General features: G+C 32.7%; 1 protein-coding gene across 5 annotated transcripts in view; it reads left to right on the forward strand.

Moving 5' to 3' along the window:
- Positions 1-12,717, forward strand: part of Ddx4 (DEAD-box helicase 4) — a 51,514-nt gene extending 38,797 nt beyond the window's left edge. For 3 of the 5 annotated variants that reach the window (XM_026385929.2, XM_026385932.2, XM_026385931.2), the window contains 6 exons: positions 1,282-1,448; positions 4,733-4,878; positions 10,104-10,203; positions 11,322-11,592; positions 11,725-11,835; positions 12,637-12,717. In XM_026385929.2, the coding sequence (XP_026241714.1) occupies positions 1,282-1,448; positions 4,733-4,878; positions 10,104-10,203; positions 11,322-11,592; positions 11,725-11,835; positions 12,637-12,717 (876 nt within the window). Of the gene's footprint in view, positions 1-1,281; positions 1,449-4,732; positions 4,879-10,103; positions 10,204-11,321; positions 11,593-11,724; positions 11,836-12,627 lie in introns of all 5 variants that reach the window. The other 2 variants (XM_026385930.2, XM_026385933.2) reach the window with 1 other exon arrangement.
- Positions 12,718-13,692: the final 975 nt, after the last annotated feature.

Genomic DNA, 13,692 nt, shown 5'->3' on the forward strand with positions numbered 1-13,692 from the left:
CTCAGTGGTAGAGCACTTGTTGTAGTGTAAGCACTGGGTTCAGTTCTTAGCGTGTGCATACACACACACACACACATAAATAAATAAAATAAAGATCAATTAATAACTAAAAAAGAAAAGGTAGGCCTTAGAAGGATAACAAAGTTGTGAAACTTCTAGCATTTTTTAGGGAAAAGGAAAGTAAATGGAAGATATATTTACTAGAGCACTGTTTATATGTTAAGCTCCACTAGATTCTTTGAATGTAATCTCATATAGTTCTCAAAATAATCTTAACAGCGTATTTTTCAGTTTATGCTTGGGTAAACAAACTCAGTAAAATTAGATAATTTATTTTAGATCCCTCAGCTGTAATAAGTGATAGGGTTAGAATATGGGTCTGATTCCAGAATCCATATCTTATAAACCTTAGTGGGAGAAAAATTTAAGAAACAGTTTTATCTAGTTTAATATATAATTTAATGAGAGATGTTTTCTCCTGGGAAAAAACCCTTTGTGGCCTCAATCATTTTGTTTCCTGTTGACGGATGTGTGCATATTAACCAGGATTATTTCTAAAATTTAAGAAGAGGTTTTGGGGCTATATACTCACTTATATTAGCATTCATATACAAAATTCATATACAAAATTATTGCCTCTCAATCAACACTTTAAATTCACTTTAATGAACCTTAATTTTTTTAAGTTCTACTCAAAAGGGGTTACTTAAAACTTATCTTTCTGCATAAAAGTATCTTTCGTTGGATACATAAAGGTATCCAGAGAAAATCCACCTTAGATCCTCATTGTCTTCATAGTAGTACTTGTATTTTTGCAGATATATTCTATTTATACCAATAAATATTGTTCTTGTTATGCAAAGATAAGAGAAGTTTCCAACTTGTTCCTGAGTGATTAGAGAAGGGAGAATTTATTAAGGATTTTTAAAGAGATTAGAAAAAGATTGGCAGTTAGAAGATATTTATATATGTTGTGTTAGACTTTTATTACATTAAGGAGTCTTTATTAGATAATTCGGTCTACATCTGTGCTGTCCAGTACAAGTAATCATTAAGCCACATTTGACTATTTGCATTTTTAAATGATTAAAATTCAGTCTTGCAGTCACAATAGTCATGTTTCAATTGCTTAATAGCTATATATAGCTAGTGGCTAACATGTTAATACAGATAATAGAACTTTCAAGTAATTGTAGAAAGTCCTCTTATTGATAGAGATGTTTTGGTTTAATATAAACTACTATGAATTTTCTGTTCTTACCCTTGAAAATATCCTTAAAGATTGGCCTCAAACAAGTCAAGTATTTAGTTTTGGATGAAGCTGATCGCATGTTGGATATGGGTTTTGGACCAGAAATGAAGAAGTTAATTTCTTGCCCAGGAATGCCATCAAAGGAACAACGTCAAACCCTTTTATTTAGTGCAACTTTTCCAGAAGAAATTCAAAGGTAAGTTTTTATTTGTTTTCTGAGTCTTCCATTATTTTACAGATTCTTTAAAGAATTTGTATATATACAGATATCCTATGGAAATAGAAGCATTGTGAATACCATTTTTAGAGATTTTTCTTTAAGATTTTACACAGGTAGTTTAAAAAGTAAATGTATTCCTAGAAAGTTTCCTACATTTTTTTCATTGTTACTTACCTTTATTCCTGATTCTGCTTTAGAATCATATTCTATTGAATGTATGGAGTGTGTGTGTGTGAGAGAGTGTGTGTGTGATGTTGTTGCTGCTGCTACTGCATAGCACCTAGATAGGATTTAATGAGTTCTTAGTAAATGAAGTTATTCTTATTGTACTTTATTTTCAAATCTAAATGGAATTGGGCCTTTGGACATTTCAGACATGAGTTATTGATAGTGTTTGAGAATTATGCCATATACCATGTGGTCTGATGACTTCAGAGATTAGGGTGACACATTCCTGCTAGGATGGCAACTCTTCTTACCAGCTACGAGTTCATCCCTTGCTTGGAACAGGGAACCTAAAGTATCCATGCAAAAGCAGGAGGACCCTTGCTGTTTTCTCTAGGAACTATTCTCTTTGGGAACCAAGAGCTGTATTCCTGCAGAACCTTGATTAGAAAGAAGGATGGGAAAAAAAAAAGAAAGGATGGAAAGCACAGATTTCTTACGTGGATCATTGTGGGAATGATGATAGATCTTGCTTGCATAACTTGGTTCCTAGACTCAAGCCACATGAAGATCTTTGGTTCAGAGGTTACTGTGTCCTGTTAGATGAGGCCCTCTCTTAAAAAAAAAAAAATTCTTTCAAGATCACCAGTGAGCTGTTCTTTCTAGATAATTTCAGTGTTTTCTCAGCCTGGCAGCTTCTAGGTGATGCAGTATATAATATGACCTGTGGATCCTAATGTTATAGGCCTACTTCTTCTTTCCTGTAAAGTTGGCCATCTGATCTGAGAGAATGTTATGTGGGATCCCATCCTAGTGTATCAAACACTTCACAAGCCTTTGGATAGTCATGCTTAACTATTTGTTTTACTTATTACATGATAAAAAAATCTTCATGTAAAATTAGAAAGCTTAAAAAATCTAAATCATAAAGCTCTGGGTCAGTTGGCAGGATTTTGTTTCTTAGTGGCACATAAATAATTTATTAATGATGGAATTGTATCTTACATCTGAAATAGGGTATCTGATTCCTACCATCAGCTTATAATATTAAGTAGATTGTTGTCTACCTAATTACCAGGTAATATTCCTGCTGCTGCTTTTTAAATTTCCTGTAAAATAGGAAATATTAGGATATTGGCTATACCCACAATGACTAATGTGTACTACTTGTTGATATTTTATGAGCCATATTTGATTATTATCCCTGATAAACAAAATAAGATTCCTTGACTTTGAGTTTTCTATATTCTTTGTTTTCTGAGTCTTCCATTACTTTACTGTCTTTTCTTAAATGTTACTGGTTCCCCATTATTCTGCCTAAGATCTTTTTCTCATTTGAATATTCTCTGAACCCTTGTAGTATCCATTCTCTTGGCTTCTACTTCTAACTGTAACTCTCAAGAGCTATTCCCAATATCCATGATCTCTATTCTGAGCTCCAGACTTTAAGATTTAATTCTTTGAAAGTGATTTTTCTCTCACATGAATTGCTAGTTAACTTGTGTTGATGTTCAAAGTTGAACCTATTTTTTTTCTTTAACTCCATCTTTCCAGTTTTCTTTATTGGGATTGATGGCATCTTGATTTTTTGAAGCCGTAATCCTTTAAATTGTGGTAATTTCCTCCTCACCTTCTTTTAACTCTGTCCTTCAAAATTTACTTGATAGTTCTCTAAAATTGTTCAAGTCTATTAGTTTCCTTTTTATTTCCCACCTTAATTTAGGTCTTTCTCAGTTCCACAGTCTTGCTTACTGCTTCATTAGGTCAAGCTTCAAAGACTTTTTAATGAGTCTTCTAAATAGTGCTTGCTTCATTCATTTCCTGCCAGTACATCTTGTGAAAAACACTTTGTATACATTTCTTGAAATTAATTGTTCAGTAAATGTTAACTATTCTAATGTTGAATTATAATGATTTTTAATACATTTATTCTACTTGATGCAAGCACCTCAGAGACAAACATCATTATATTCATCTGTGTGTTCCTAGTACTTTCTACTATATATACCTGCTGTAGGGCAGTCAGTAAATGTTTTAGTAAATGAAAGAATTATGGACAAAGAATTTCAAATGGTTTAAGGTTTTGTGCCTGCATGAGAGTGGTGCTTGACTCTTAAAGAAGTTTTGATTTTGTGGTAAGAGAGCAGGTAAGAAGAAAGAAGAGGCAATGGTTTATTAAGATTCTGGATATGCTGAGTTTGAGCTATATTCATGGCATTCTAGGAGACATCTAGAAAGTAAGGAACTTCTATATAGGAGAGAAGAGAACTGAAGATAAACTTAGGTTTCCCATTTATTTCTAAAAACTCAAGTTTTCTAATTGGCAGTGCTCCTATACCAGTCATATGTATGGATGATTCAAAACAGACCTCAGTTTTCTGTTAATAGTGAATTACTGTGTGTCAGGATATTGATCCTCTCAATCTTTGGAGCAGGCTCACATAGTCTAGTCCTGCCCAGCCCCTATGCCTCTTACCTCATCATATTTTTTTTCCTGCTCAACTGTGCAATACAAATTTTATCATTTTTTCTCTCGCTCTTTCTCTCTCTCTCTGTGTGTGTGTGTGTGTGTGTGTGTGTGTGTGTGTGTAGTAACATAAAAAGCACTGATCTGTGATCTGGTTTGCTCATACTCATTTATTTGAAGCACAGTAGTTTAACAGGTACTATTATCAGAAAACAATTCCTAGCAATGATGTACATAAGAAATAACAAGGGAAGACTATCTTAGTTTTTTTTAATTTTCAATTTTTAATTATAAAATTTCTGCTTGTTAAATTATGTTTTAGTTCTCAGTTTTAATTTTTCTGTACACATTTTATGTAGTTTTATATGGACTACTTCCAAATCCATTGGAAATTATTATATCCATAATTTGATACAAACTTATTTGCTAGTAATTATATATTTTTGCAAAATCTTAACATTGTGTCCTGATCTTTGAAAATAGTACTTGGATGACATAAAAAGCCACCTTATCACTGTTATCGTCTGCTGTTTAGTAAATATGGAAGTAACACTTTCAGGACTTCAGCAAATATGAGCGTGAATGGAGGAGTATAAGTAAGCTAAGGAATAATCTTTTGTCTTTCAAGGTTGGCTGGGGAGTTTTTAAAGTCGAATTATTTGTTTGTTGCTGTTGGACAAGTGGGTGGAGCATGTAGAGATGTTCAGCAGACCATTCTCCAAGTTGGCCAGTACTCAAAAAGAGAAAAACTTGTCGAAATTCTACGAAACATAGGTATCTTATGTTGATATTTTTTGTTATGATACTGATTTTTAAAAAATGACTAATTTTTAAAAATCATTATAATGTTTGGCATAACTTCTAGTAAGTGTATTTCCTCTTCCTCTAAAACTCTTTTGTAAAAGATTTTATGATTCAGAATTAGAAGTAAATCAGGCTGGAAGATGGCTCAGTGGTAGAGTACTAGAGCTCTGCCTAACATGTGCAAGGCCTTAAGTTTATTGTGCAATACTGCAAAAAATCATTAATGAAAATGATTAGACATAATTTTTATGACCAGAATAGATTCAGTTAACTGTAGGGTTCAGACATTTGTTTTCTCAAAATTCCATGTGTAAGCCTCATCTACATTCCTAGTTGAGAACATTGTCCTAGAAGATGATAAATTCAAATTAGGAAAGAAGTTTGTAGATAAATAAATATTTTGAATAATAAGTGAAATTGTGAATGTCATTACTGTATTGTTGTATCAGGACTCTTAGCAAATAATTCTATGAAGTTTTCCTATATTTGTTAAGAGTTTTGATGAGTGATTTCTTCTGAAGGTTAAAAACATATTAAAGACAGTGAGGGAATTTACAAATTTCTAGGGAATTCCTGTGAAGTATATACTTTTGAAATAAACATTTTACTTATACTATTTAAAATTTAGAGAAGCTTTGTGTCTCTTCTGATTTGACAACTCTTATCACACAACTCATACAATAGTAATGTATCAGACGTATCATTATTTCAAGCACTCCTTCTTTTATAAGGTGGAAATAATAAGTCTTTTGCATGGGCTTTCAGAAATTTTAAAGGTAGATTTCTTTTTTATAAATTTACATTCTGCTCTTAAAAAAGAGTTTTCAGAGAAGAGTTGAACATTCAATTAGTGTAGGATCCATGGGTGTTTGAGAAACAATTTTTGGCTACCAGTTTAATTGAAATGACAATAAGGCATTTAGAAATATACATAGAAGTTAACAACATGGTTGTAAAGAACCCCAACTATTTCATAAGTAGGGGTCTTTTCCTCTCTTTAATCAAAAGACATAATAAAGTCAACAATCTCTACTGTCCAGGCTGATTACAAGGAAAGTAAAGAATAACCTTTCATATTATAAGGTGATGAACAATAAATCAAAGAAGTAATTCCATCCAAATTGAATGAATTTTGCTAAATTTTTATCATTTCATAGCTCTTTTTAGACTCAAGTATTATAAATCAAAACAAAGAAAATTCAGTTTCCAAATTTTGTCTTTTATTGTACTTTTTAGTATTCTAGAATGTAACACTTTAGAACAAAGCAAGTCTTCCCTAGGTTTCCTAAGATCCTTTAAAGGGGTCTGCAAGGTAAAAATAATTTTCATAGTTATACTAAAAATTATTTAACATTCAGTGTGTTCAAATAAATATTTAAACTTTTCCTTGGATTTTATTTTTAATATGGTAAATACCAAGCATTGTAACTCATATGATAAAAACTCTTTGGGATTCTCAAGAGTGTTTTATGAGTTAAACATTAAACATGGAGACATAGACCAAAATGTTTGATAGTTACCACTTTAGGAAAAACACTTATAAAAAATATTTTTTAGTTGTAGTTGGACACAATACCTTTATTTTATTTACTTATTTGTATATGGTGCTAAGGATCGAACCCAGGGCTTCACGTGTGCTAGGCAAGCGCTCTACCGCTGAACCCATAACCCCAGTCTTAGGAAAACACTCCCCCCCCCTTAAAAAAAAAGCACACATAGTTTATATTTTTCTATCACTATTATTTCTAGTACAGCTCTGACCACTTATATTTTTAACCAAAATATTATCTATTTTACCCTGGGGACAGGGTGCAATATTGAGAGATATCAGATGTCAAATGTAAGCATGTCTCTTATTTTAAGTAACCTCAAAATTTTGAAAATCATCTTCAAAATGATGTTTTTCAAAATGTAAATACTGTTGAATATTTAATGCAAATTTACATGTTTAGGCTTCTTTTTGGGGGGTGGATGATACTGGAAATTAAACCCAGTGGTGTTCTACCTCAGCCTTTTTTAAAATTTTGAGACTAGGTCTCTCTAAGTTTCCCAGGTTGACCTCAAACTTGTGATCCTTTTGTGTTAGCTTCCTCTGGTATTAGAGGCACCACGTACCCAACTTACATGTTTGTATTTCTAAACATTATGGAGGAGTAATTTTAGTTTGACTGGTAGACCTGTATATGAAAGGAAAATCAAATTCAAATAGACTTAAAATGTTTGTTTGATACCTAATATGGTTTAACAGGAGGAAAAAAATAGTGTTTTTTTAAAAACCCAAGTTATTAAAATAGTCTTATTTATTAAAGGGTTATGTCAACATGGATTCTTTAATGTTTTTTGATTTAGGACTAGGGATATGGCTTGGTGGTAGAGCACTTGTCTATCATGATTAAGGCTGTGGGTTCAATTCCAAGCACTGCCCCCCTCCAAAAAAGTGTGTGTGTGTGTGTGTGTGTGTGTGTGTGTATGTGTGTATGTATGTATATATGTATATGTATATATAGTGTTTAAATATCTAATATTTTCCATAATAAGTTTTTTTTCAAAAGTTTAATACAATTAGTATATTACAAGTTCAGTTTCTTTATTTTCTGGGAATATTAATATTCTTTATTTTCTGGTAACATTTTTTAAATTTCATTCATATCTATAAACCAATCAAAATGGAGCTTCTTTGAGACTTTATAATTTCTTAAGTTATTAATACTATTATAGGATATTGAGATGATTTCAAAGTGATATAAAGCCCTTTTGAATTACAAATACATAAAATACTTATAGCTTTAGTTTTACTACTTCAGTCATATGTCAAGAATTAACAGAAATACAAAAAAATTATAATCTAGCTTGCCAAAGTGAGAATAATTTTTAGATTTTTTAATTGCTATACCTCACAATAGACAACTAAAGAAGTAGACTTACAAAATGGATCTTCTGTATTTTTTACCTCACAGAAAATAGTTAGAGATCACCAGATGGTCTCATAAAACTATGTAATCATTGCTGCCACTAATGGAAAATAGCTTATTTTCTAAACTAGAACAAATACAAAATTAGTAAAGAGGAAAAAAACTAGAGAAATGGAATCATCAGAGTTTTATTTATTTTATTTATTGCCATTTGAGATTGACAGTGGGAAGCAAGAAAGGGTGCACACCAGTGCTATATGTACCTTGCTCTGTCATGTGAATCAGTTTGGCACTAAGCATCTTGTGGGATGACCTCCAAAACTATTGAAAGATAATTTTTGATAAAACATAAAAAATGTTAAACAAATATAAAATAACTGTGTCCCAAAGATTTAACTTACTACTGTGGGAACAAGTTGCCTTTGTCATTTGTCTGCTTGGTTGTTTAATAGATATCTGAGTATTAGCCTCCAAACCCTTTTTTTTAAATAACTTGCACTCTTGTCACATCACTTAAATGTTAGTTCCATTCTTCCAGTTGTTCAGGCACAAATTCTTGGAATCATCCTTGATTTATCTCTTTTTTTCCTTTTTTTTTAAATTTTTTTTATTCTAATTTGTTATGTGACAGCAGAATACATTACAATTCATATTACATGTGTAGAGCACAAATTTTCATATCTCCAGTTGTATACAAAGTAGAGTCATACCATTTGTGTCTTCATACACGTACTTAGGATAATGATGTGCATCTCATTCCACTATCTTTCCTACCCCTGAGTCCCCCCTTCCACTCCCACCTCTTTGTCCTATCTAGAGTTTGTTTAATCCTCCCATGCTCCATACACCCCAACCCCATTATGAATCAACATCCTTATCTTGATTTATTTCTTTAATTACATATCTAATCTGTTATCAAAATCCTGTTGGTTCTACTGTCAAAATATATCTAGAACCTATTAACTTCTCAGTTAAAAGTGTTACTTCTATTCAAAACCCAGCAGCTTCCTTTCTCAGAGTAAAAATGTTCTTTCATTGGCCTTCAAGGCCCTTGTATGATGGCCTCCATTACTTCTCTTGAGTTTATCTCCTAGTTTCCTTTGGGCACCGTAAGCCATGTTTTGTCCATTAGTATTCCTTACATATACTAGGCATACTTCTGTCTCATTGCCTTTGTACTTTAACTATTCCCTTTGCCTAGAATGGGCAGGCCATATGAGGGTCTCTTTTTGTTTTGTTTTGAGCCTGAGAACACTATTTCAGAGCCTTTTATACCTGTTCTCCCCTCTACCATGTAATGCTCTTTCCTCAGGTATTTGCATAGCTCACCAATCTTTTTTTTTTTTTTTAAAGAGAGACAGAGAGAGAGAGAGAGAGAGAGAGAGAGAGAGAGAGAATTTTAATTTTAATATTTATTTTTTAGTTATCCGCAATCACAACATCTTTGTATGTGGTGCTGAGGATCGAACCCGGGCCACATGCATGCCAGGCAAGCACGCTACCGCTTGAGCCACATCCCCAGCCCCTAGCTCACCAATCTTTATGTCTTTACTCAGATATCACCTAATTACTCTATCTGAAGTAATCTTTGCATCTTGATTCTGGTGATTCTTTTCAAGATTTAATATGTTTTGCCTCCCCCTAGTAAGAGCAGGAGCTTTATTTCTGTATTACTAACACTTAGAATAGTGATAGACATCTAATTGGCACTAAGTGTTGAATAAATGAGTGAATGCAGTGAGCTGATGGGGTAAATGAGAGGAAGAGGGTATGAGCAACAATAAATTCTTCCTTCCATTAAAGGTATAAATTATCATCTTCTCAACATATAGGGATATTGACTGTGTGGAAAATCTGCCCCATACTTGAATTTCTATCAGTTAAATACTTTAAGCTAACAAGTAAATATTTATTAATGAGTTAAGATCTTGGGAAAGGCTGTCATTTAACTTTTTAAATATATGAGATATTTTGGGAAAATGGACAGAGGCAAATTTTAAACTACTAGAAGTTGGCAGGAAGTTATTAGTTCCTAAATCTGTATTTCCTGAGTTGGCCTGGGAAGAGAAAAGGCAAGGTAATTTTTTAAATCCCTAAACTGGGAGAACTTGTCTTTTTGACATTCATCCATTCAAGAAACATTTGACTCCTCTCAAGTACCAGACCTGGATCTGGGTGCTGGTACTTTGGGTTGATGAAACAAGTTTCCTGTTCAAACATGCGCCTTTTTTTCTTGTTTTTAATTTTGTAGTTTGAATGTTAATAATTTTGTTATTTTTGTAGGTGATGAAAGAACTATGGTTTTTGTTGAAACCAAGAAGAAAGCAGATTTTATTGCAACTTTTCTTTGTCAAGAAAAAATATCAACTACAAGTATTCATGGGTGAGTAATATGATTTCCTAGGAGGAGATGCACTTCTGTTTGAGCAAATTAGTATATATGCAGGCATGGGTCATACAACAATAGTTTGGTCTATGACACACTGCACGTGTGACAGTGGTTCCTTAAGATTATATTGCCTTGTGGCATTGTCGTCATCTTAGTTTGTGTAAGTGCGCTTTATGATGTTTGTATAACGCCAAAATAGCCTAATGACACATTCTTGGAATATGTCCCCATTGTCAAGTGATGCAAGACTCAAACTAACATGACGTAATAGGAATTAATAGGTTTGGAATTCAGAATTGTCTTAAGGTATACACTGTTATCCCCCATTTATTTCCCCTCGGTGCACAGGAAAGTGTGGTATACCCAAGAGGGCTAAATTATTATTCTTCATCTCCATTCTTAGTTTTCTTAGGAACTAACTGGTGGGAATGAGCAGGTAAAAGGTATGCCTTAGGTTCCTCATCATGAGGAGTGAGAACTTCTCAAGAGATTTCATTTAAAGATCTCTTGGTCTTATGTCTACATTTTTCCTTTGCTAAATCTTTCTGGTTTCAGGCTTTCTTTTGTTTTAATTGGAGTGCTTAAAAATGTCATATCAGGGGCTGGGGATAGAATTCACTGAGTGGTAAGCACTTGGTGAGCATGTGGGAGGCCTAGTACCATCAAAAAAAAAAAAGTCATATCACCACAACCTTATTGATGTTTTACTAATAGATCTAAAGTATTAATCACTGAATATGTACAATTCTGAAATTAGTTTAATTTTTTAGTTTATTGAGCAAGCATTCTAACCAAGTAGTTGTATAATTTTTAGCAGAACTAGAAAGCATAGAGATTATTACTAGGTATGATTTGACTTTTGTTGTACTTGAGCTTGTATTCTGGCCCTGTGTATTAGCTGTTACCCCCATCTGCAAATGGAATAATTGTTCCAATTCAAGGTATTATTGTGAGGAGAAAATAAAATTGGTGGATTGAAAGGAATTAGTATAATACCTTCCTATGTAGGAAGAATACATTAAATGCTGACATTTTAATTATTTTTTAAAAATTATATGTTGAATTTTATTTTCTTAAAAGCTGTACTAATACAAGCTTCCTTTTCTTTCAAGTGATCGGGAACAGAGAGAGAGAGAGCAAGCTCTTGGAGATTTTCGCTGTGGAAAGTGCCCTGTTCTTGTTGCTACTTCAGTAGCTGCCAGAGGGCTTGATATTGAAAATGTTCAACATGTTATCAATTTTGATCTTCCTTCTACCATTGATGAATATGTTCATCGAATTGGGCGCACTGGGCGTTGTGGGAATACTGGAAGAGCTATTTCTTTTTTTGATCCTGAGTCAGATAATCATTTAGCACAGCCTCTAGTGAAAGTACTATCAGATGTAAGTTTTAAAATTATAAAACTGAATGGAAAATGTTCTTATTTTATTTTTGAGATATTTTATGCATATGTACAAAAAATAGACTTCACCAATCTTTGAGACTTTATGTTGCATATAATATTTTTTTTAAAGGCTCAACAGGATGTACCTGCATGGTTGGAAGAAATTGCCTTTAGTACATATGTTCCTGGCTTCAGTGGTAGTACAAGAGGAAATGTATTTGCATCAGTTGATACTAGAAAGGTTAGTTAAAGGGAATAATTCAGAAATTGGCTTATAGTTGCTCTTTGAAAATATGCTTGCTATTATTAAGTTAATATAATCAGTAATTGATCTAAACCATTATTTTCATGCCTAAGTGGCAGCAACTTTGTTTCTTTAAAAGTTTATGTACATACATATTTTGGGTTTTAAAGGTGAAGAATTAACTTTCTCAGTTAAAATTCTAATTTCCTCCATTCCTCAGTTTGCTGACATTTTAAATTATAATTTGGGATTTCCTGAACTTTCTACAGAATTCTTTAATTTCAGAATTTTGAGTACATTATTAAGAAAAAATGTTGGAGCCATGAGGCTGCATGCCTTTCTGATAGGTCAGTTTTTATGCAGCATATCTGTATACAAAAAATATGAACATGCAAATTAAATATTTGTTGATTTGCTAAAGTGTAACACAGGAAGTTTTTCCACTTGCCAAAACCTAGTGACTTAAAAAATTGTCTTGTTGAATTATTCTGTGCAGTTCAGACTTCTGTAACAGTTAAATATAGACCTTTTTGTCCAATAAGAGTGAATGGGGCTGGGGTTGTGGCTCAATGGTAGAGCACTTGCCTAACATGGGTTTGATTCTCAGCACTACATATAAATAAATAAAACAACATTCATTGGCAACTAAAAACTAATATTTAAAAAATAAGAGTGAATGAATTCTTTAATTTGGGGCAGATAAGCCGGAAATCTTGAGTCCCTCCCCTCAGTCTGGGTAATATAACTTTAAAACTGTCATAACTTAATATTTCTTTCCTTTTTTTAAAGAATTACCAGGCTAAGAGCACTCTGAATGCAGCAGGATTTTCATCTTCTTCACAAGCTCCCAATCCAGTAGATGATGAGTCATGGGATTAAAACTAAAAAACATGCTTCAATTCTGTGGTATGGTTTTGATGCACAGAAGAAAATAGCTTTGATTTTTAAATTTTTAACAGAAGTGTGAAACTGACATTTTTGTATTTCCTATTCTTCTGTTCTCATTCCCACCCTTAAAAAAATCCTTATTGACTAGTTGTGTGAAATGCTTAAAGTTACAGCGTTGCAGTTACTGATACAAATGGTGTTAACTGGAAATATTAAAGCATTCTAAATGTCTTGCTTATTTCTAATATATTCTTTGGGGTTTAGACATGTTTTATGTCTAAGTTCTAAGTCTTACTATAGTGTTTATTGCTCCTTCAAGACAAGCAATAGAATATGATGCACTTCTGTTTAAAAAAAAATTATTGAGTCTCATTTCTGCTTGAGCCTTTAAAGCAATAGCATGTCACTATAATGTGATAACATGATTTTCATGAAACAAAAAGTGGAAGACTGAAGCCTTTCAGGGTGATTTTGATTTTAGATCAGCTGTGTGATGCAAATGGTTAGTTTGCAATGTGAACTCTATACTCAGTGGCATAACAAATGTTTGTTTTTATAATATTCAGACTTTCCTTGGAGAAACACATTTTCCCTTAAGTTTTCCAATAGCACTTTAAATTTTTCTTTGTTACATGCCACAGATCTCAACTTTTATGTTTTGAAATTTTGTTTTATTGCATCTCTGAAACCAGTGCAGTGAACAAAAAAACCTTACAAGAGTTGGGCATGGTAGTGCACATCTGTAATCCCAGCTACTGAAGGAGGCTGAGGCAGGAGAATCACGAGTTCGAGCCATTCTAGGCAACATAGTGAGACCCCCTCAAAAAAAAAAAAAAAGCTTATACAAATTAATGTATAAAATGCATTAATATACAAATGTAATGATAATAAGTCTTAGAACTCAAACCCAGTTAACAAAAACAATACTGTTTACTTTTGTCACAATTTTTGATTCATTTTTATAAT

This window comes from Urocitellus parryii, chromosome 1 (genome assembly GCF_045843805.1).
Source record: "Urocitellus parryii isolate mUroPar1 chromosome 1, mUroPar1.hap1, whole genome shotgun sequence".
Lineage (NCBI taxonomy): Eukaryota > Metazoa > Chordata > Mammalia > Rodentia > Sciuridae > Urocitellus > Urocitellus parryii.